At 41.4% G+C, this 25,354-nt stretch overlaps 1 protein-coding gene across 2 annotated transcripts; it reads right to left on the bottom strand.

Annotated features, from left to right (window-relative positions):
* Positions 1-2,727: 2,727 nt before the first annotated feature.
* LOC123491245 (zinc finger protein 239-like) lies at positions 2,728-17,525 on the bottom strand. Of its 2 annotated transcripts, none has more exons than XM_045221460.1 (3): positions 17,314-17,525; positions 5,704-5,893; positions 2,728-4,582 (listed from the first exon to the last, which is right to left on the bottom strand). In XM_045221460.1, exons 1-3 carry the CDS (start codon positions 17,320-17,322, stop codon positions 3,645-3,647), a joined length of 1,137 nt encoding a protein of 378 aa, XP_045077395.1. In that variant the 5' UTR covers positions 17,323-17,525; the 3' UTR covers positions 2,728-3,644. The 2 variants fall into 2 exon arrangements, with proteins under 2 accessions (XP_045077395.1, XP_045077396.1); XM_045221461.1 differs by having other exon boundaries at positions 5,716-5,893.
* Positions 17,526-25,354: the final 7,829 nt, after the last annotated feature.

Below are 25,354 nucleotides of genomic sequence, written 5' to 3'. Positions count from 1 at the left end.
CAAAAGTTTCTCAATACTTTGTTATATACCCTTTGTTGGCAATGACACAGGTCAAACTTTTTCTGTAAGTCTTCACAAGGTTTTCACACACTGTTGCTGGTATTTTGGCCCATTCCTCCATGCAGATCTCCTCTAGAGCAGTGATGTTTTGGGGCTGTCGCTGGGCAACACGGACTTTCAACTCCCTCCAATTTTCTATGGGGTTGAGATCTGGAGACTGGCTAGGCCACTCCAGGACCTTGAAATGCTTCTTACGAAGCCACTCATTCGTTGCCCGGGCGGTGTGTTTGGGATCATTGTCATGCTGAAAGACCCAGCCACGTTTCATCTTCAATGCCCTTGCTGATGGAAGGAGGTTTTCACTCAAAATCTCACGATACATGGCCCCATTCATTCTTTCCTTTACACGGATCAGTCGTCCTGGTCCCTTTGCAGAAAAACAGCCCCAAAGCATGATGTTTCCACCCCCCATGCTTCACAGTAGGTATGGTGTTCTTTGGATGCAACTCAGCATTCTTTGTCCTCCAAACACAACGAGTTGAGTTTTGACCAAAAAGTTATATTTTGGTTTCATCTGACCATATGACATTCTCCCAATCCTCTTCTGGATCATCCAAATGCAATCTAGCAAACTTCAGACGGGCCTGGACTTAAGCAGGGGGACACGTCTGCACTGCAGGATTTGAGTCCCTGGCGGCGTAGTGTGTTACTGATGGTAGGCTTTGTTACTTTGGTCCCAGCTCTCTGCAGGTCATTCACTAGGTCCCCCCGTGTGGTTCTGGGATTTTTGCTCACCGTTCTTGTGATCATTTTGACCCCACGGGGTGAGATCTTGCGTGGAGCCCCAGATCGAGGGAGATTATCAGTGGTCTTGTATGTCTTCCATTTCCTAATAATTGCTCCCACAGTTGATTTCTTCAAACCAAGCTGCTTACCTATTGCAGATTCAGTCTTCCCAGCCTGGTGCAGGTCTACAATTTAGTTTCTGGTGTCCTTTGACAGCTCTTTGGTCTTGGCCATAGTGGAGTTTGGAGTGTGACTGTTTGAGGTTGTGGACAGGTGTCTTTTATACTGATAACAAGTTCAAACAGGTGCCATTAATACTGGTAACGAGTGGAGGACAGAGGAGCCTCTTAAAGAAGAAGTTACAGGTCTGTGAGAGCCAGAAATCTTGCTTGTTTGTGGTGACCAAATACTTATTTTCCACCATAATTTGCAAATAAATTCATTAAAAATCCTACAATGTGATTTTCTGGATATTTTTTTCTCATTTTGTCTGTCATAGTTGACGTGTACCTATGATGAAAATTACAGGCCTCTCTCATCTTTTTAAGTGGGAGAACTTGCACAATTGGTGGCTGACTAAATACTTTTTTTCCCCACTGTATGTTGTCTAGCTGTTCAAATCGAACGCATGGATGTGGAAAATCAAAGAAAACTAGACCTACTAGACCCACAGTAGATATACTGTTCATAAAAGTCAACCAAACTTACCCGATCCATCTTGGAAGCGATTACTTATTTTGTCAATGCGTTCAGATAAATAAAAGCTAGACCACACTTTTTTAAATATCAAAATTCGATGTAAATTGTGATAAAGGTCTCATCTACACTAATCTTACATCGGAATAGATCTAGCCTGTGAAATTTTATTTGGTTTGAAAACTCGATAGAGGATGGTGACAATGAACTTCCTGTAAATGCTTTTCGGCTTCTTCTGTTGTGTTTAAAGGTGCTGCTACCTACAGTACAGGGTCATCAACACTTTTCTTCAAGTGGGTGAGGCGGTTTAGGGAGTCATTTATTGCTAGAAAATAACTGTATTGTCTCAAATATATAGTATGTTAAAAGAATGGCAAAAATTTTGGCTATTTTTGCTATAATCAATATCATCTATTTAAACTATACATTATTATTTGAATCACGTTTTTGGTTTCATCCTCGATGATTATAAGTGCATGATGTCCATGTGTGGTCATGTCCATGTGTGGTCAATCACAACAAATCTAAGGTATTTATAGAAACAACAAAAACAGCTTTGCTGGAAGGTGGCAGGCCGAATTTGAGATTAGTGAAATTCCTTGATATTGTCTTTCAAATTAGCTCATGGCTAGATGGCTTGCTTAAGGCTTAAAGCCGTCCTCTGACTGGAAGACGCAAAAGCGGCCTGCCAAGGGCTTGTAGCAGTCCTATGAGCGCAGGCTAAGAAACTTCTATTAGATCAAATAAACCTCACGTGGCAAATAAGCCATTCGTTTTTTTGGATGACCAATTTCAACACTCTCTCATTGACCTCTGTATAAGAACTCCTTGATTGGTGGGGGGAAAAAACAAACAAATGCCACCTATACGCTTTATCTATAATTTCCCTTCACATGACAAAGTTTGAAAAGGATTTGCCAGTAGATTGTTGACTTGATTCATGATGATGACTGCTAGCTTGCTAGCTAAGATTTTGAAAGTAGGATGTTGACATGATCAGTCCAATCAAAGATACTGTAGATATAACGTGACTTGACGTCGATTTATCTGTGGCCAATGACCTTAAGCCTTCTTGGATGGGCACTTCTAATGTAACTATATGGCAGCACCCAAGGGGCTTGAATTTTCAATCTCTCTCCAGTAGATTTTGCGGTGAGGTACAGTAGTGTTCCAATGAGTGACAGAACACTGAGCCAATCACGGCGAACAGATCACTGAGCAAATATGTGGCTTTATTAACTCAATGATTATTATATATTTTTTTACATTGTTTGCAAACTGATATGTGACACGTATTAATGCCAAAATAACATCCAATATTTTCCTATGGCAAAACTGAATGGGTTGTAGGGATGAATATAAATAGTGATAACACACATAAAGCTACCATTGCTGCAATGATAGAACACATTTTACACTCCAGGGACATACTTAAAGTCACTGGGACATTTTCATCCCAAGTGAGCCCGACCAACCCTGTCTCATTGACTATAACGCCTACAGATTAATTCAGGTATTCTATTTATCAATGTGTGTGTGTCTGACTGTGCAGGTGTGTACATTTCAATGTGTGCTTGTGAGTGTGTGTGAGGACAAGTGCATAGGTTTGTGAGTTTGCAATTGGTGTAGGGTGGTATGTGCATTAACATTAGTGAAGTAACACATAAAACATTGGTTTAGGTGTTATTACATGATCGGTAGAAGTTATTACGTTATTCATTAAAATATGTTACTCACCTGATAACGTAACTTATTACATTAAATGGAAAAAGTTATAACAATTCAACATTTTATCACATTAACCGAATAAATATTACATTTCCCGGTTTTATTACATTATAAATCTAAAAGTTATTACATTAACCATTTGTTACAAGACACAGCATACCTCTTCTTGCCTTGACCTCATGGATATAATTTTCCAATGTATCATTGATTAGTTTTAGAACCACACGCACACACGTTGACTATGACCTCTTCTATGATAACATTTATCCATTTAGATTCCAATGTGATATTACATAGACACAGGGGAGACCTGATCCGAGATCAGAACTTCATATTATGCTCCAGAGGTTACCATGGTGATCAGACTAAGTCAACTGTTTAAGAAAGGGAGATGGATATGACTGTTCACTAGATGTTTTCTATTGATCCTTTATTTAGGGATCTGGAACCGGTGTCGGATAGGAGGGAGATGAAATACGGCACGTTTTTGCTTTCTGGTGTTTTTTCATTGGCCCTAAATGAGCAAAGCTCTTCCCACATAGACAGACATACGGTTTCTCTCCAGTGTGTGTTCGCTGGTGTGTATTTAGGGTCCCCGAAAGACTGAAACTCTTCCCACACTTATCACAACTAAAAGGTTTTTCTCCAGTGTGTGTTCGCTGGTGTCTATTCAGGTGTTCTGATAGAGCAAAGCTCTTCCCACACTGATCACAGCTATAAGGCTTCTCTCCAGTGTGTGTTCGCAGGTGTCTATTCAGGTGTCCTGATAGAGCAAAGCTCTTCCCACATAGACAGACATAAGTTCTCTCTCCAGTGTGTGTTACCTGGTGTGCAGTCAGCTCTCCTGACCGAGCAAAGCTCTTTCCACAATGATCACAGCTATAAGGCTTCTCTCCAGTGTGTACACGCTGGTGTATGGTTAGAGCTCCCGAGTTAGCAAAGCTTTTACCACAATCAAGGCAGGGGTAAGGCTTCTCCCCTGTATGAATTCTCAGATGAGATTTGAAGGTGTTAGAAGCAGCAAAACTCTTCCCACACTGTGAGCATCTGTAAGGTTTCTCTCCTGTATGGATTCTCAGATGAGATTTGAAGGTGTTAGATGAAGCAAAACTCTTCCCGCATTGAGAGCAGCAGTACAGTTTCTCTCTGGTGTGAATCCGCTGGTGAATTATGAAGGACCTCCGTGTAATGAAGCTCTTCCCACAGTCAGAGCAGCAGTGGTGAGGTTTCTTCCCTGTACGTCTCTGCTGGTGTTTCATGAGGTGATCTGATCGGGAGAGAGTCTTCTCTGCCTTGTCAGCAACATGTTGTTGTTGAGACTCCCCAGATGATAAGTCCCTCCCACTGAGAGAGCAACGGTTAGGGGTGTCCCCTGCGAAACAAAGACATTGAATGATTAGGTTTTCGAAATATCACTGTCAATATACACTGGCCAGTTTATTAGGTACACTACCCGTTCATGAAAATAGATCGCTCCTACAGACAGTGAGTCACGTGGCTGTGGCTTGCTATATAAAGCAGGCAGACAGGCAGAGGCATTCAGTTACTGTTTGATTGAACATTAGAATGGGCAAAACAAGTGACCCAAGCGACTGAGCGTGGTATGATTGTCCGTGCCAGATGCGCTGGATCCAGTATCTCAGAAATGGCCAACCTCCTGGACTTTTCATGCACGACAGTGTCTAGGGTTTATCAAGAATTGTGCGACAAACAAAAAACAACCAGTCAGTGGCAGTCCTGTGGGTGAAAACAGCTAGTTGACGAGAGAGGTGCAAGCTATCAAGCGGGACAAACACAAATAACGGCGCAGTACAACCGTGGTGAACAGAGCGGCATCTTGGAACGCACAACTCGTCAATCCTCGTCACTGATGGGCTATTGCAGCAGACGACCACACAGGGATACGCTCCTTTCAACTAAAAACAAGAAGAAGCGGCTCCAGTGGGCACACGATCAACACTGGACAATTAAGGAGTGGTCCGACGAATTCCGGTTCCTGTTACGTCATGCTGATGGCATAGTCAGGATTTGGCGTAAGCAGCATGAGTCCATGGACCCATCCTGCCTGGTGTCATTGGTACAGGCTGGTGGTGGACTGGTGTGTGGAATGTTTTCCTGGCACACTTTAGGTGTCTTGATACCAATTGAGCAACGATTTAACACCACAGTGTATCTGAGCATTATTGCTGACAAAACCCAATAGAGTATCTTTGAGATGAGATGGAACGGGCTGTTGGCAGCATGAACGTGCTGCCGTCCAATCTGCAGTAACTGCATGATTCCATCGCATCACCATGGACCAACATCCCTGTGGAACTTTTCCGACACCTTGTAGAATCCATGCCCCGAAGAATTCAGGCTGTTACAGAGATAAAAAGGGGTCCGATCCGGTACTAGATGGGTGTACCTAATAAACTGACAACTGAGTCTATATTGTTTATCAATCAATTAACAGAAGTTGCAGAAGCAGATTGTAGTCTAATCCACACACACCATTGTTCTTACTTGATGAAATCAACTCTTCCTCCTCGTGTCCCCCTCTCAAACTTCCACTCTGCCCTGGTGTTTTCCTGCAGTCGACTAGCCGCACAGACACCCTCTTCAGACCCAGCAGTAAGGCGCTACCAGGAGAGTTGTGACCAGGGGACTCCAGCAGGGTGGAGGAGGACGGGCTAGCTCTGTCCTGGTGACCACAGGAAGTATTGTACATAGAATATCATTAGACCAAATATTTGATTACTTTAGTCTAAATCTCTGATTTAATTGGGTGCATCCTTAAAATATCTCCTTTCTCCTGAAGTGTGCAATCGTTCACTACTTTCCACCCTGAGTTAATCTTGGTTAGCCCAGAACTAAAGTCTCACGTAATTGGTCAGCCGCTCGATTAACTTCTGGGTTCATACATTGAGAGATTAAGAGATTCTAGAACAAGGAGCAGAACTGGAATGAGGAGCTCCTCCTCTTGATATGGGCCGAATGTGTCCTCCCCTTCCAAAATTTGAAAGATGCTAACACCTGCTAAATCGTGATTTGTTCAAATAACCAGTGAGGAAAAACCTAAACACCTGAACTACTGCTACTCATTATCCCACTATTGGAGCATGTTGAGAAAAATGTCAGTCTTCTAGTTTCAGTATCCTTATACACTACATGAATAGAAGAAACCATCTGATATAGGTGTATTGTGGCATGTAGCAGAAGCCTACAGTAAAAAGGTATTGGTGTAGCTTGGTGCAATTTCTGCCCCATGCAACATTGCTCAATATCAACTTTTCTATGTGACTTGTTACTGTAACAGCATCATCATCTAAAATCAGCTTACAGTAACAATATTCAGACAATGAGTGGAATAAACTAATTTACCACCCAAGTATTTCAGCAGTGCATTGTACGCTACACCATAATTTCAAATGGTAGCACAGTGACCCACTTTTCCCTACTGTATAGAAGCACACTGGCTGAAGAAGGATAATGTAGGTTTTATAGCCAAATCCATAAATTATTTGGTTTTACCTTCCAACCTAAATTCAATTAATGTCAATTCATACAGTTTTCAAACTGTACATAAACTAGACAGTTTTTAGCAGTTTGATGAAATGGTAGTTAAATGTATTGTTAACAAATATTTAAGTAATCAATTGAAAATGGCCGAAGAGTTTTGAAACCGATTTTTGTGCTTAGAGTTGTGAAAATGTACCACATACTTGTGAAAATCGCAACAAACAGAGAAAAGTCATGGGCTAGTGGGAGTATCCACCATATGTTTTATACCAGTCATTTCCTTTAAAATCAGTGAAGGGAAGTGAACAAGTGCACACTTTGGGAGGACGGAAAGACAATTAGGGATTCGTTAACTCCCAAGTGGCGCAGTTGTCTAAGGCACTGCATCGCAGTGCTAGCTGTGCCACTAGAGATCCTGGTTCGAATCCAGGCTCTGTCGTAGCCGGCCGCGACCGGGAGACACATGGGGCGGCGCACAATTGGCCCAGCGTCGTCCAGGGTAGGGGAGGGAATGGCCGGCAGGGATGTAGCTCAGTTGGTAGAACATGGCTGGGTTGTGGGTTCGATTCCCATGGGGGCCAGTATGAAAAAAATACAAAAAATAATGTACGCACTCACTAACTGTAAGTCGCTCTGGATAAGAGCGTCTGCTAAAAAAATAAAAAAATAGTATCTAGGCAGAAGTGGAGATAGCGTGAGGGCCATGTGGGCGACTAAAATAATAATAATACATGTAAGCCTACCAACAAACAAACAAAAACATTATGTAACACTATAAAACATGGCAAAATGTACTTTTTAAAAATGTTATCCTGGAATTCGTCTGGGCTGTTGTCGCTTGTTTTATAAAGCAATGTACCCTACGACTGTCTGTCACTGTACCTCCTTGAGGGGCCCCCTGGGACTGGTGGCTGCACTGCTGGTTGGGGTAGGACCAGGCTATTTATTTAGTAAGTTATTTATTAAGTTGAATAGTTTAAATTAAGTTAACACAATCCCCTAGACTTGAGGTAGGCCTATAGTAGAATAATCCAACAATGATGCATATTGTCTACATTCTAAACAATCTAATAATTCCTGCCTAAAGATTTAAGAAACAAAAACACATAAAAAAAAACAGAATAGCATATTGAGTTTTAAAGGTAGACTCAGCAATATGACGTAGGCTATATGCACAAAGTAAACAGCATAGTGGGTCAATTAACGCAATAACCAAGGAAGTTGAAGCGCGAGGCTAAACTTCTCCAATGTTTTGGTCCCATGGCTATCATGCTGGAACAGCGTGAAGCGTACCCTTGCACATGCACAGATACTGTGTGTGACTGAGTGAGAGCAAAGTCTTGCATCTCGCTCATTGCAATATCTGCGGTGCTGCTTGTGACATCATTTCACTGAGTCTACCTTTTAATGTAGCATATTTTACAGTGTGTATGCAATTTAGTAGACACATATTCCTGTGCCCTAATCATAGTGAAGACATCTATTTTATAGTAAGAATTAAAAACAAAAAACTGTTATAAGTGAGAAGTAGGCATTGGTCTGAAGCTTCAAAAGGAAATGCCACTATTGTACTTCAAACAATGTTTATTCAGGTTGCTTAGGATTCAAACCTTCTCAAACAGCCCAATTCAGACTCTTAGAGGAGGTGCTCCCACAAAGTGATTTGTACCGGATACAAGGATTCTTCACACACCACACTAATCCCATTCCACTATTTAAAAAAATATATATACACTGAGCAAAAATAACACGCAATATGCAACAATTTCAAAGATTGTAGTTCATATGAGAAAATCAGTCAATTAAAATAACTTCATTAGGCCCTAATCTATGGATTTCACATGACTGGGAATACATATGCATCTGTTGGTTACAGCTACCTTTAAATAATTAGCTTCACAATGTGCCTCAAGATCTCGTTGCAGTATTTTTGTGCATTCAAATTGCTAATCAATAAAATGCAGTGGTGTTTGTTGTCCGTAGCTTAGGCCTGCCCATACCATAACCCCACCATGGGGCACTCTGTTCACAATGTAGACATCAGCAAACCGCTCGCCCACACGATACCATACACATGGTCTGCGATTGTGAGACCTGGTTGGACGTACTGCCAAATTCTCTAAATCGACATTGGAGGCGGCATATTGTAGAGAAATGAACAATCAATTCTCTGCCAACAGCTCTGGTGGACATTCTTGCAGTCAGCATGCCAATTGCACGCTCCCTCAAAAAAATAAAAATATGTGGCATTGTGTTGTGTGACAAAACTGCACATAGGGCCGTGGGGACGACTGTTTCAAAAAATAAATATAATAATAATACATGTAAGCCTACCAAAAAACGAATAAACATTATGTAACACTACAGAACATTATGTAACACTATAAAACATTACGTGACACTATAAAACAATTTAACACTATAAAACATAATTCAAAAAGATGCACTATGCAGAAATTGCTCCACCATTTCCTGGTTGCTAAATTGTTTCTAGTTCGCCTAATTTCAGTTTGTGACAAAACAAGCAAGTATAGTGTAGAGAATCATTGTAGCATCTAAACCGCTGTGAAATATATTTTCCATAACCCGAACTATTGTATTTTCAGCTGTTTGAAGCTGGTGTACAAAACCGAAAGTAAAATAATCTAAATCTGTTTGTCATAAATAATATGAACGCAATCAATCATTAGTTAATTTCATCACACAGACGAGTCCTTCATGCTTTGAAATGCAATAAAGCATTTTAGTTTTAAAATAAAGTAACAAAAGGGCGCTTTGAATAATTAGCCTAAACAATAAATAAACCGCAATTCACTAACTGTTTTTAGTCTTCGCTGTAATAAAGGCTTTATATATTTTTTACTTTAGAATAGACTCTGGTACACGTATCATTTATTTAGTGTTGTTTACACAGCTCCAAATGGTGATAAAGAATTATACATCTAACAGCACCTGTTTGGAACACATAATACTCACGCAGCGTGCTTGCTGCTTTTTCGGGATCTGCAGTAGTTTCCACAAATACAGTGGTGTGAAAAAGTGTTTGCCCCCTTCCTGATTTCTTATTTGTTTGCATGTTTGTCACAGAAATGTTTCAGATCAAACAAATTTAAATATTAGTCAAAGATAACACAAGTAAACACAAAATGCAGTTTTGAAATGGTTGTTATTATTATTAAGGGAAAACTAAATCCAAACCTACATGGCCCTGTGTGAAAAGGTGTTTGCCCCCCCCCCCCTTATAACACAACTCAATTGTGGTTTATCACATCTGAGTTCAATTCCTCTAGCCACACCCAGGCCTGATTACTGCCACACCTGTTCTCAATCAAGGAATCACTTAAATAGGACCTGCCTGACAAAGTGAAGTAGACCAAAAGATCCTCAGAAGCTAGACATCATGCCGAGATCCAAAGAAATTCAGGAACAAATGAGAAAGAAAGTCATTGAGATCCATCAGTCTGGAAAAGGTTATAAATCCAGTTCTAAAGCTTTGGGACTCCAGCGAACCACAGTGAGAGCCATTATCCACAAATGCCATGGAGTGGCCGGGCGACCAAAATTACCCCAAGAGCGCAGAGACGACTCATCCAAGAGGTCACAAGACCCCACAACAACATCCAAAGAGCTGCAGGCCTCACTTGCCTCAGTTAAGGTCAGTGTTCATGACTCCACCATAAGAAAGAGACTGGGCAAAAATGGCTTGCATGGCAGAGTTCCAAGACAAAAACCACTGCTGAGCAAAAAGAACATTAAGGCTTGTCTCATTTTTGCCAGAAAACATATTGATGATCCCCAAGACCTTTGGGAAAATACTCTGTGGACTGACGAGACAAAAGTTGAACTTTTTGGAAGGCGTGTGTCCCATTACATCTGGCGTAAAAGTAACACCGCATTTCAGAAAAAGAACATCATACCAACAGTAAAATAAGGTGGTGGTAGTGTGATGGTCTGGCCTTGTTTTGCTGCTTCAGGACCTGGAAGACACGCTGTGATAAATGGAACCATGAATTCTGCTTTCTACCAAAGAATCCTGAAGGAGAATGTCCGGCCATCAGTTCGTGACCTCAAGCTGAAGCGAACTTGGGTTCTGCAGCAGGACAATGATCCAAAACACACCAGCAAGTCCACCTCTGAATGGCTGAAGAAAAACAAAATGAAGACTTTGGAGTGGCCTAGTCAAAGTCCTGACCTGAATCCTATTGAGATGCTGTGGTATGACCTTAAAAAGGCAGTTCATGCTCGAAAACCCTCCAATGTGGCTGAATTACAACAATTCTACAAAGATGAGTGGGCCATAATTCCTCCACAGCGATGTAAAAGACTCATTGCAAGTTATCGCAAACGCTTGATTGCAGTTGTTGCTGCTAAGGGTGACCCAACCAGTTATTAGGTTGTAGGGGGCAATCACTTTTTCACACAGGGCCATGTGGGTTTGAATTTTGTTTTCCCTTAATAATAATAACCTTCATTTCAAAACTGCATTTTGTGTTTACATGGGTTATCTTTGACTAATATTAAAATGTGTTTGATCTGAAACATTTAAGTGTGACAAACATGCAAACAAATAAGAAATCAGGAAGGGGGCAAACACTTTCACACCACTGTAAGTCAAATGTCTTCCACACATCTGACTTCCCCTTTCCCTCCTGAGCAACCAGTTTTCCCCGTTTTCAAATTCAGTTTTTCATGTCCTCCGGATTCATTTTTCTGTGTTACTGAGTTTTATAACCAATTTATTGATGTGATTATGATAGGCTATAGGTCAGGCCCTACTGGTCACGTGCATTCAATGTATACCTGCTTCACGTAAAGAGAGCAAGGGTTGAGGCTGAGGGAATGTTTTTGCTAAACAAATTAGGGATTTTGGTAACAACTTCAGTCAGAGAAACAGGCAAGGAATGAAATGTGCTGTGGTGCCCGTCCGCTGCAGCAGGGAGGTGAGAGATTACCAACGTTCGCCAGTCATCTGACGCCCTTGAGTCATTTGTGTCTTAATTTCATCGAACAGTGCGCTTAAAGCATCAGACAAACTCAGTGCATTTAGTTGATTTTATTCAATGACATAAGGTGTATCTTTATATGGTCGAAAGAACAGACCAATATTTATTTTTTGTCAGGGACAGCCTTAAGTACAATAGACCAACATAGCTCCTGTAGTAGGTAAAATCTGTGTGCTGGAAAACCTTGGTAGAGTAGGGATTGTGGTGCTCGTGTGAATATCCTTTGTTTTTGGGCTTCACACCAATGCCTACTTCTCACTTAAAACAGTTGTTTTGTTTTAAATGTTCATGATTATTACACTGGAAGGTTCTTTTCTGTTAAAGGTACAGCTGAAGTCGGAGGTTTACATACACCTTATCCAAATATATTTAAACTAAGTTTCACAATTCCTGACATTTAATCCTAGTAAAAATTCCCTGTTTTAGGTCAGTTAGGATCACCACTTTATTTTAAGAAGGTGAAATGTCAGAATAATAGTAGAGAGAATTATTTATTTAAGCTTTTTTCTTTCATCACTTTCCCAGTGGGTCAGAAGTTTACATACACTCCATTAGTATTTGGTAGCATTGCCTTTAAATTGTTTAACTTGGGTCAAACGTTTTGGGTAGCCTTCCACAAGCTTCCCACAATAAGTTGGGTGAATTTTGGCCCATTCCTCCTGACAGAGTTGGTGTAACTGAGTCAGGTTTGTAGGCCTCCTTGCTCGCACACACTTTTTCAGTTCTGCCCACAAATGTCCTATAGGATTGAGGTCAGGGCTTTGTGATGGCCACTCCAATACCTTGACTGTTGTCCTTAAGCCATTTTGCCGAAACTTTGGAAGCATGCTTGGGGTCATTGTCCATTTGGAAGACCCATTTGCGACCAAGCTATAACTTCCTGACTGATGTCTTGAGATGTTGCTTCAATATATCCACATAATTTTCCTTCCTCATGATGCCATCTATTTTGTGAAGTGCACCAGTCCCTCCTACAGCAAAGCACCCCCACAGCATGATGCTGCCACCCCCGTGCTTCACGGTTGGGATGGTGTTCTTCTGCTTGCAAGCCACCCCCTTTTTCCTCCAAACATAACGATGGTCATTATGGCCAAACAGTTCTATTTTTGTTTCATCAGACCAGAGGACATTTCTCCAAAAAGTACGATCTTTGTCCCCATGTGCAGTTGCAAACCGTAGTCAGGCTTTTTTATGGCGGTTTTGGAGCAGTGGCATCTTCCTTGCTGAGCGGCCTTTCAGGTTATGTTGATATAGGACTCGTTTTACTGTGAATATAGATACTTTTGTACCTGTTTCCTCCAGCATCTTCACAAGGTCCTTTGCTGTTGTTCTGGGATTGATTTGCACTTTTCGCACCAAAGTACGTTCATCTCTAGGAGACAGAACGTGTCTCCTTCCTGAGCGGTATGACGGCTGCATGGTCCCATGGTGTTTATACTTGCGTACTATTGTTTGTACAGATGAATGTGGAACCTTCAGGCGTTTGGAAATTGCTCCCAAGGATGAACCAGACTTGTGGAAGTCTACCATTTTTTTTCTGAGGTCTTGGCTGCTTTTGATTTTCCCATGATGTCAAGCAAAGAGGCACTGAGTTTGAAGGTAGGCTTTGAAATACATCCACAGGTACACCTCCAATTGACTCAAATGGTGTCAATTAGCCTATCAGAAGCTTCTAAAGCCATGACATCATTTTCTGGAATTTTCCAAGCTGTTTAAAGGCACAGTCAACTTAGTGTATGTAAACTTCTGACCCACTGGAATTGTGATACAGTGAAATATAAGTGAAATAATCGGTCTATAAACAATTGTTGGAAAAATTACGTGTCATGAACAAAGATGTCCTAACCGACCTGCCAAAACTATACTTTGTTAAGAAGAAATTTGTGGAGTGGTTGAAAAAAACGAGTTTATATGACTCCAACCTAAGTGTATGTAAACTTCCGACTTCAACTGTATATTATACAACATTTCCACATGCAAAGCCAGATTTGTTTTGAGCAACCAAGTCTGCCATTGGCAGTGTTATTGTAACCTTTAATTTGGCCTCTGCCAAAGGGTCTGCACCTTAATGGCACAGGTTTTGTGCTTACATAACTCCCCAAATACAGGTGTGCCAAGCTTGTAGTGTCATACCCAAGAAGACTCAAGGCTGTAATCGCTGCGAAAGGTGCTTTAACAAAGTACTGAGTAAAGGGTCAGAATAGTTATACTAATAAAGTATCTGTTTTTTTGTTTGTTTTTGCAAACATTTCTGAAAAACTATTTTCGCTTTGTCATTATGGGGTATTGTGTGTAGATTGATGAGGTAAAACATTTATTTGATCCATTTTAGAATAAGGCTGTAACGTAACAAAATGTGGAAAAAGTGAAGGGTTCGGAATACTTTCCAAATTTGATTTAACAAATGTCGGATTGACTAAATTTGTAGCTGCAACAGATTTTATAATTACTCACTCTCAAGTGCACATTTCCGTCCATTAGCAACCAATGATGAGCTACCTTTTTTGTAGCATTTCTGACAATGCTAACATCTTTTCAGCCATATCTCAGAGTTCTATATAAACGGGTCAGCAACAATACAGCTGCTATTAGCTAACATTAGCTATCTTGTCCAAAGTCCAGCAGCTAGCCTCTGTAGCTAGCTAGCTAACACCAGTCAGCTGAACGCTAGCTAGCTAATGAACGGGCAAAGAAAGGTAGATAGCTATATTTGTTTATGGAAGTTTTGTTATACAAATAACAAAGCCACTTGGAAGCTAGAGCCAGACAACAACAGCTGACATTGACACAGACAGTAGCTAACGATAGCTAGTTCACTTCCAAATGCCAGTCCTAAATATTTTTCACAAAACATAGCTAGCTAGCTATGTATATCAGTTCAAAACCAACACCCAACTTTGGGAAAATCGTCACGCTGCTGTCTTACAATGCATGCAATACAATTGGCTTTTGCAACACTAGCTAGCTCTATAGTCCAAGCTATGGTAAGAGCTAGCCATATTTCACTGTCGGACACAACTCAAACTGTAGCTGAGAAAACAAATGCACATGTAACAGCATGTTGTCCACTGCAGTGAGCAAATGCATGCTTGCTAGCATCAGGACAAACTCACCAGTTTCAAACATCCAGAATACATTCCAGTATGCTCCTTCTCCGGTCTTCTTGACATTTTATCCAAATCGGTTTAGATCAACAGTGCCAAACTAACAACTCTGCCATTTGACCGGCTTGATTGTTTTTACAGCTCTGATCTGGATGGTGGACTAGCCCATGTGTTGGATATTTGTCAACAACTCTGCAGTGCACGCTATTCCAGTGGTGTGGCGCTTGGGGTGGGAGAAGGGGCTAATATCCCCCAAACCCTGATTATATAAATGTATAGGATGCATAACTGCAATGGTTTAGGCTAGAAACAAGCTGTAAAAGGCACAAGAAAGACGTGGCTCTATTGTACATGGGGATATCTTTGTTTAGTTTCTATGGCTGAGTTATATGACCTTCAGGTATACAACCTTTAATTCAATGGCAACCATTTTCCTTTACTTAGCTTTTAATGGGAATTGATTCATATTTTACAATGCAAGACCATCACAATCAATTAGCTATTCACAGATGGGAGGTATTGAATAGAGTTGAAGGATGGGACTAATAACAAATAATAACAAAGATAGCTAATAATGTAAGCATACTGTGTCCATAATAAGTATATAGGTTGTATGTTGGGAGCTTTTGGGAGGGAGCGCGGTTGGGGGGATGTGGCGTGTGGGGGCGGGCCGGATGGACATCGTGGAAGTGATCGGAGAGGTTGAGAGTAGAAGAAGTTCAGGAGCAATAAAAAATAAAATAAATAAAAATATATATAATATAATTATTGTAAAATTGACTCTGTCCATGGGGTGTAGGTGGTGGGTATGGACCGGAAGTGGAGGCGCCTGGGTGTTGTTGTTCACTAATTTACTCCAAGTAGGGAAAGGATGGTGGGGTTGAAAAGTAATAAAGGGGAGTATATATATAAAAAATATAAAAAATAAACAAAAAAACATGGGGGATTGGAAGTGATGCAGACAATTACATTGATAGAAGATACAATCTATCTGCAATATTAAGCTGATCCACCCCCCAAAAAAAATAAAAAAATAAAAAAATAAACTATTCACCTTCTGAAAGCTACAGACAATTACATTTGACTATCCATGGTCAATTCTAAACATACTTCAATAGTTAGTTCAATACTGATTTGAGCTATTAGAGGACAACAGCCAGTATATTCTCATTTTAATCTGACGTCTAGAATTTGAGCTAGGTGGACGCAGAAAATACTCTGAAAACTAAATTGCTAAGGACCCTGTTAGAAATCCGGTATATGGTACTCCGTAACGGCTGGACAGCTCATAACGAGAGGTGGGGAGTGTGTTGTGTATCTCCAATCAAGTTGATTTGTGAGTTTTCATCAACATTGGAGTCATAATGGTAGGGAGATTTTAATTTAACAGAAATTCTGAATCGAGATGTCTTTTAGAAATATATGATATTGGGATAACTCAGAATATCACACATGGACATTTCCTATGGTCGGATATGGAATCATTCATTATCCTGAGATATGTGACACCCTATTTTCTCTCTTCATGTTGACAAATACTGACTGTATACATTGCATGTGTTTCTCAGCACATTCAAGACATGAAGCTTCTCTTGGTTGAGGTCCATATATGGATCTTGATATGCTGACAATAAGGAGGATTTCTGAAGCATTTCTGAGTTTTCAGCAAAGGCTCAATAATTAGACAAATATGAAATCCATATTTTTGTCCTATGCACAAATCATTTTTGGATTCCCTCCAGATATCATACATGGTATGGCAGGATATTGACTCATTATATATATATTGAGATAAGGTGTCCACATAGGCCTACTTTCTCAATATGATTTCACATACTGACAGTAGGCCTACATAGTATATTTTCTCAGCACATACAATGCATATTCTCTTGACTGAGTTCCACATCAGGATTTCTGATTCTTATTTGAGCTGAGGACATGATCAATCATTGGACAAATATTAACTCCATATCATTTCAAACTATCATTGTTGTATCCCCTATCCATAAAGGCGCGCACAAACACAAGATAAAAGCACTAACTGGTAGCCCAGCAACAAGAATCACGTATTTTCAAATGTCATATGTTTTATTTGGGCGCCACAAATGAGTGTGTAAATGGTGTGTGGTCGAACTGACATCTGGAGAAACAAAGTGAGAAGGTGCTCAGTAAATGCCTCAAAGAGGTTAACAGGTGTCTTCAAAGCCTCTCAATGGCCAATACATAGCATCAGCAATCCAGGGTTTATATACATCATTGGTGTAGCTTATGCCTAATTATTTCTCCCTGGTTCTGACTTTACCTAATGGTTGCGTATTGCTTGTATCATCAATATGTGTGCGATAGGCTACTTATATGAAATTACCACCATGGTTTCTTTTGTCTAGCTGTTCAAATCTAACGCATGGATATGTAAGATCAAAGATGATGAAAACTACACCTAGACATTTTATACACCACAGTAAGCATACTGCTCATAAATCAACCAAACTTACCCGATGCATCGTGGAAGCTACTGTATTCTTTCTTCGTTTCTTCAAATGAATAAAATCTAGACCACACCTTTTTAAATATCAAAACTCGATTTAAGTTGTCACAAATAAACGTCTCATGTAGACTAATATTACATCAGAAAATATCCTACAAAAGCCTGTGGAATTTTATTTGGTTTGAATACTCGATGGAGGACGGTAACAAAGAACTTCCTGTTGATGCTTTTCGGCTTCTTCTGTGGTGTTTTAAGAGGTGCCGCCATCTACAGTACATAGTCTTCAGCACTTCTCTTCAAGCGGGTGAGGCGGTTTAGAGAGTAATTAATTGCTAGAAAGAAACTGTTTGTATTGTTATATATATATATATAAATAATAATAAATGAATGAATGGCAGTCCTATGAGTGCAGGCTAAGAAACTTCTATTAGATCAAATAAACCTCACGTAGCAAATAAGCCATTCGTTTTTTGAATGAACAAATTCTACACTCTCTTTGACCTCCATACAAAAACGAATTGCTTGGTGTGGAAAACACGAACAAACGCCACCTGCTAGAGGGAGACAGATTTTCCCTCGAGGTGGGCCTTTCTCTTTGCCTGTTCCTCTCTGACAACGTTCTCTTAGAGTCCAGATATTGTTATTGGCTGAGGCCCAGTAAGAATAGACTCCTAAATAACAGACTGATTACCGATGCGCTATCTGTGCAGTAAACCAGTAAAGCCCGATTTATGTCCAATCCGACCTCTGCAGTGGCCATACACAGTGGCGATTTTAGCATGTAAATCTTGGTGGGGCAAACCCCAAACATTTTTGTTGGATGCATGCCAGAAAAGCAACAACACAACACTAAACAATACATTAATTGCACTATAACATTGACAAACGGTGCCCACAAACTATTAGAGCCTACATAAAGCTGTCCCAACAGCAGAGCTTTCTTTTCAGCACCGTGGAGTGAATCCTTACCACGGCTATGCCCGGCTATCAACAGAGCCTTGTCTGGCAGCGAAAAAGTTCATTCAGACTCATTTACTGCCTTAAAAAAAAACTGCTGATATGGCTGACTTGCTTAAACAAATGTGGTTTCCACTGACAATTGAGATTTACAAACTATGGCATAAGGGAACGATGAGCGGATGAGAGGCAATCCGTAATTTTGATTAAGACAATGAGTCAATATAAAGAAGGACGTAGTCAATATAACTATTTGTTCAGCACTTTTGAAATGTACAGCGACAGAATTTAGAACATGGGCCGTTCTTACAGTATTCTCCCTGTACACCAAGTCAGACCTTAGGATAAATAAAGGGGGTATATAAGCAGACAATGAAAGCTCTTACAATATTCGATGATGACATTTCTCTAAAACAGGCTATAGGCTGCATGTACACTACCAAGTCAGAACAGTAGGCTAAGTTATGAGGGTGAAAGGGACAAATTATTAGGGAGAGGCACATGGACTATTAACAGCTTACTGCACAACACACACTTAGTATTACTTTCTTAGCTACAGTATACATATCTCCCTGACATATTACATCATTTATACAGCAGCATACAATACATTTTTGGACTCACCTTGTTGTGCTGTGATCACTTGAACAGGAAGGTGGCGCGGCGGTCCTTCTTGTGGGCAGATTTGGTCATCAAACTTTGTCCTCAAAGTCTGGCATTCTCTGGATTTATGGTGCTTTCAAGACATCTGAAAACTTGGAAAGGTCGAATCATGACGTCAGTGATCTTCAGGTCGGCGCTATAGAAAGAGGCCGAGTTCCCAACTTGGAATTCCAAGTTGGATGACCATTCAATCTTATTTTCCCAGTTGGAGCTCGTTTTTTTCCAAGTTCCCAGTTTTTTTTTACTCACTGAAGTCTAAAATTTACCAGTTTCGTATTTCCAGTTGTTTGAATGCGGCAGAAGTCATGCTGGATTGACAGCATGGTCAATGTATTTCTGGCCCATGATGTTGTAAGTGAATGTCTATCCTTTTAAGCTTGGAAAATAGACTCTTAAACCCAGACTTGGACCACACACCCTCTCCACCAAATAGCAGGCTAGTGATTGCTTTGCAACGCTTGCAGTTAGCCACTGATTCCTTCCAAACTACTCATTGTTGAATTTGCGATTTCCAACTTGTTGTGTAATGTTTATGTCCAATGGCTGATGAGCACCGATATGTTTTATCTACACTGCTCAAAAAAATAAAGGGAACACTTAAACAACACATCCTAGATCTGAATGAATGAAATAATCTTATTAAATACTTTTTTCTTTACATAGTTGAATGTGCTGACAACAAAATCACACAAAAATTATCAATGGAAATCAAATTTATCAACCCATGGAGGTCTGGATTTGGAGTCACCCTCAAAATTAAAGTGGAAAACCACACTACAGGCTGATCCAACTTTGATGTAATGTCCTTAAAACAAGTCAAAATGAGGCTCAGTAGTGTGTGTGGCCTCCACGTGCCTGTCTGACCTCTCTACAACGCCTGGGCATGCTCCTGATGAGGTGGCGGATGGTCTCCTGAGGGATCTCCTCCCAGACCTGGACTAAAGCATCCGCCAACTCCTGGACAGTCTGTGGTGCAACGTGGCGTTGGTGGATGGAGCGAGACATGATGTCCCAGATGTGCTCAATTGGATTCAGGTCTGGGGAACGGGCGGGCCAGTCCATAGCATCAATGCCTTCCTCTTGCAGGAACTGCTGACACACTCCAGCCACATGAGGTCTAGCATTGTCTTGCATTAGGAGGAACCCAGGGCCAACCGCACCAGCATATGGTCTCACAAGGGGTCTGAGGATCTCATCTCGGTACCTAATGGCAGTCAGGCTACCTCTGGCGAGCACATGGAGGGCTGTGCGGCCCCCAAAGAAATGCCACCCCACACCATGACTGATCCACCGCCAAACCGGTCATGCTGGAGAATGTTGCAGGCAGCAGAACGTTCTCCACGGCGTCTCCAGACTCTGTCACGTCTGTCCCATGTGCTCAGTGTGAACCTGCTTTCATCTGTGAAGAGCACAGGGCGCCAGTGGCGAATTTGCCAATCTTGGTGTTCTCTGGCAAATGCCAAACGTCCTGCACGGTGTTGGGCTGTAAGCACAACCCCCACCTGTGGACGTCGGGCCCTCATACCACCCTCATGGAGTCTGTTTCTGACCGTTTGAGCAGACACATGCACATTTGTGGCCTGCTGGAGGTCATTTTGTAGGGCTCTGGCAGTGCTCCTCCTTGCACAACGGCGGAGGTAGCAGTCCTGCTGCTGGGTTGTTGCCCTCCTACGGCCTCCTCCACGTCTCCTGATGTACTGGCCTGTCTCCTGGTAGCGCCTCCATGCTCTGGACACTACGCTGACAGACACAGCAAACCTTCTTCCCACAGCTCGCATTGATGTGCCATCCTGGATGAGCTGCGCTACCTGAGCCACTTGTGTGGGTTGTAGACTCCGTCTCATGCTACCACTAGAGTGAAAGCACCGCCAGCATTCAAAAGTGACCAAAACATCAGCCAGGAAGCATAGGAACTGAGAAGTGGTCTGTGGCCACCACCTGCAGAACCACTTCTTTATTGGGGGTGTCTTGCTAATTGCCTATAATTTCCACCTGTTGTCTATTCCATTTGCACAACAGCATGTGACATTTATTGTCAATCAGTGTTGCTTCCTAAGTGGACAGTTTGATTTCACAGAAGTGTGATTGACTTGGAGTTACATTGTGTTGTTTAAGTGTTCCCTTTATTTTTTTGAGCAGTGTATAATCTCTTCATATGACAAGGATTTGCCAGTAGATTGTAGACTTCATTCATGATGATGACTGCTTGTCTAGCTTGTATGATGTTGACATGATCAGTCCAATCAAAGCTACGGTATGTATAACGTGATTTGACGTCATTTTATCTCTGGCCAATGACCTTGAGTCTTCTTGGATGTGCACTTCTAATGTAAATCTATGGCAGCACCCAAGGGGCTTGAATTTTCAAGCTCTCCCTGTATATTTTGCGGTGATGTAGTGTCCCCATGAGTGACACAACACTGAGCCAATCACGGTACAACTAGAGAACATTACCAACCCCTACGCTCTGTATTTTCCGCTGGCTGCCCAACCACCACAGAAAGCACTGAGCTAGGCTGAAACACCTGCATTTTGGAGCTGCCTTACTCAAGACAGTAAAAAAGAGACCATATTTGTATGCGGCTTTATTCACTCAATGATTTTCTTTTCACATAGTTTGCAAACTGATATGTGACACGTATTAATGCCAAAATAACATGTAAAAACAGCCAACAAAAAAAGGAAAAATATATTTTCTTCCTGACCTGCCCTGAATGACGGGTCGCCACTGGCCATACAGCATTTACAGTTTCCGCAGAATCAGGGCATTCATTCTTCTTGTGCTTCACGGAGCAGAGCTGTTGTGAAGGAAGGGTGGTTTTCTTCTTTGGTGTCATGGCATTTGCACATTTTGTTTGTGCATGCTGCCACCTACTGTGCAGTAGAGGGTGTTTTCAATCACCCTACATGTGACAAAAAAATAAAAAAGACAATTGCACAACCAACCAACCCTACACCTATATACCACAATTTCATAATATATATATATTTTAAAATCTTAAAACATCTTATAACTCTTCTGCAGTAAAATCTTGTACACCCAGGTACTTCTCAGGAGCTGCCACCTACACTCATTAAAAACCCACTACCCCATTCCACTACTTTGACCCTATCTGCTCCTGCACCATCCCAACAGCCTGGGAGGACAGGACACCACCACTCAACACACCCTGTAACTCTTCTGAAGTCAAATCTCGTATACCCAAATACTTCCCTGCAGCTGCCATCCATTTTTGCGGTACAGTTGATAACCATGGCTATGAATGGTAAGAACCCAACCTTACTGAAGCTTAAAATCACTCATTGGCCTATCCCTCTGTGCTGGAACAGATCTACCACTCACTGGGATCTTCTCAGGATCCCTCACCCTTGACCCACCCTCCTCTACTTTTTTCACTGCCTCAGCATGACACCTTCTGCACTACTTGGACTCAGGCCACTTCAACCTGCCTCTCTCGCACCGGACGCTTCCGATCCCTAGCAACATGGTCACCCCTAGTTGACTCACACAACTGTATTGACCTATACGACACAATTGTCTGTCCCATGCCCTCCTGCACACTTCCCACATCTTGGAATCTCCCTCCTAAACACTGATGTGACATGACCATAAACGTTGCTTCTGAAACAGTGCAGTGGATTCGGCTCGAACAGGATAACTGATATATCTTAGCATGCCTTTGTCGGGTAGAGACTGACTCAGAAGGACTGACAGTGACTCCTGTTTCACCACGCTCCCCACCGTGTCTGCGTCACACCAAACGGCGGGCGTCACAAACACCAGGAATCTTCAACTTCAATTGCTCCACACTTAACAATAACCCAGAAATCACTATTTTCAATGGTGCCCTGTTCCTAAGAGCAAAGCAAGAAACCGATCTTGACGCAAGTTGCGTAACACGGAGTCAGGAAACAAGTGCAGTGTGAGTTTAATGATATCGAACCTGGAACGAATACAAAACAAGAGAAGCGACTAACAAGGAAATATAAATAATAATAATAATATAACAATACTACCTGATGACTGACAGAACAGAGTGATAAATGGTAAGTAAGGTAGTAATGAAGTCCAGGTGTGACTGATGATAGGGCGCAGGTGTGCATAAAAATGGTTGCCAGACGTGTGTAATGATGGGTTACCAGGTCAGGTGGTTAGTAAACAGGCGTTGTTGAGCGCCGGAGTGAGAGTAGATGTGACAATAGGACCTGTTTCAAATGATCACGTTTACACTCAACATAGACACTTTATATTCACTCCGGAATGGGAAAAATATCCTTTCTATTTTATTCAGCTAAATTCAATTATATTCCTCTTACTATGAAAATAATTTCATATAAAATAACATGACCCTTATAAGTATATTTTGTCAACAGATGCATATCTGTATTCCCAGTCAAGGGAAATCCATAGATTAGGGCCTAATAACTATTTTTTTCAATTGACTGATTTCCTTATATGAACTGTAACTCAGTAAAATCTGTGAAATTGTTGCATGTTGCGTTCATATTTTTGTTCAGTGCAGATGATCAGGACAGTCTAGAATACTATTTGCCCTAAGAGGTGAAGTTTTGCAATGAGCTATATGACTGTACTTCTGATTCTAATTCTCAAGAGAAAAGTTAAAACCCTCAGGCGTGAGGTCACCGAGGAGGATCAACAGTGGTGGGGGGGGGGGGATCGTCTGAAAGGGACTGACATAAAGGGATGGAATTTAAGGATTTTGGGCACTGGCCAGCAGACAACGACTTCTACTAGCCTGGGTAACATTCAGGTCCTAAATCTGTTGCATTCAATGTTTGTAAAGGCAAAAGTTATCTTCTGTGTCAGGCTAGTTTGGCACCTTTTCTACTAGCTCAGTCTGAAAAGTACTAGCCTTGGGATAGCTTATTTCCATCCCTACTGACATGTCTAACTGACTTCACAGGTCATTTGATTAGTAATGTACAGTGGGGGGGAAAAGTATTTAGTCAGCCACCAATTGTGCAAGTTCTCCCACTTAAAAAGATGAGAGAGGCCTGTAATTTTCATCATAGGTACACGTCAACTATGACAGACAAAATGAGATTTTTTTCTCCAGAAAATCACATTGTAGGATTTTTAATGAATTTATTTGCAAATTATGGTGGAAAATAAGTATTTGGTCAATAACAAAAGTTTCTCAATACTTTGTTATATACCCTTTATTGGCAATGACACAGGTCAAACGTTTTCTGTAAGTCTTCACAAGGTTTTCACACACCGTTGCTGGTATTTTGGCCCATTCCTCCATGCAGATCTCCTCTAGAGCAGTGATGTTTTGGGGCTGTCGCTGGGCAACACCGACTTTCAACTCCCTCCAAAGATTTTCTATGGGGTTGAGATCTGGAGACTGGCTAGGCCACTCCAGGACCTTGAAATGCTTCTTACGAAGCCACTCCTTCGTTGCCCGGGCGGTGTGTTTGGGATCATTGTCATGCTGGAAGACCCAGCCAAGTTTCATCTTCAATGCCCTTGCTGATGGAAGGAGGTTTTCACTCAAAATCTCACGATACATGGCCCCATTCATTCTTTCCTTTACACGGATCAGTCGTCCTGGTCCCTTTCCAGAAAAACAGCCCCAAAGCATGATGTTTCCACCCCCATGCTTCACAGTAGGTATGGTGTTCTTTGGATGCAACTCAGCATTCTTTGTTTTCCAAACACGACGAGTTGAGTTTTTACCAAAAAGTTATATTTTGGTTTCATCTGACCATATGACATTCTCCCAATCCTCTTCTGGATCATCCAAATGCACTCTAGCAAACTTCAGACGGGACTGGACATGTACTGGCTTAAGCAGGGGGACACGTCTTGCACTGCAGGATTTGAGTCCCTGGCGGCGTAGTGTGTTACTGATGGTAGGCTTTGTTACTTTGGTCCCAGCTCTCTGCAGGTCATTCACTAGGTCCCCCCGTGTGGTTCTGGGATTTTTGCTCACCGCTCTTGTGATCATTTTGACCCCACGGGGTGAGATCTTGCGTGGAGCCCCAGATCGAGGGAGATTATCAGTGGTCTTGTATGTCTTCCATTTCCTAATAATTGCTCCCACAGTTGATTTCTTCAAACCAAGCTGCTTACCTATTGCAGATTCAGTCTTCCCAGCCTGGTGCAGGTCTACAATTTTGTTTCTGGTGTCCTTTGACAGCTCTTTGGTCTTGGCCATAGTGGAGTTTGGAGTGTGACTGTTTGAGGTTGTGGACAGGTGTCTTTTATACTGATAACAAGTTCAAACAGGTGCCATTAATACAGGTAACGAGTGGAGGACAGAGGAGCCTCTTAAATAAGAAGTTACAGGTCTGTGAGAGCCAGAAATCATGCTTGTTTGTAGGTGACCAAATACTTATTTTCCACCATAATTTGCAAATAAATTCATTAAAAATCCTACAATGTGATTTTCTGGATTTTTTTT

The sequence above is a fragment of the Coregonus clupeaformis genome, chromosome 7 (genome assembly GCF_020615455.1).
Source record: "Coregonus clupeaformis isolate EN_2021a chromosome 7, ASM2061545v1, whole genome shotgun sequence".
Classification (NCBI taxonomy): Eukaryota; Metazoa; Chordata; class Actinopteri; order Salmoniformes; family Salmonidae; genus Coregonus; species Coregonus clupeaformis.
This window is presented reverse-complemented; position numbering and strand designations above follow the sequence as displayed.

What these genes read in the sequence shown, in the direction of transcription:
- LOC123491245 (XM_045221460.1), bottom strand. An exon ending in TTCATCAAGTAAGAACAATG is followed by an intron (nt 4,583 to 5,703) that starts GTGTGTGTGGAT and finishes TTTGTTTCGCAG; the next exon opens with GGGACACCCCTAACCGTTGC.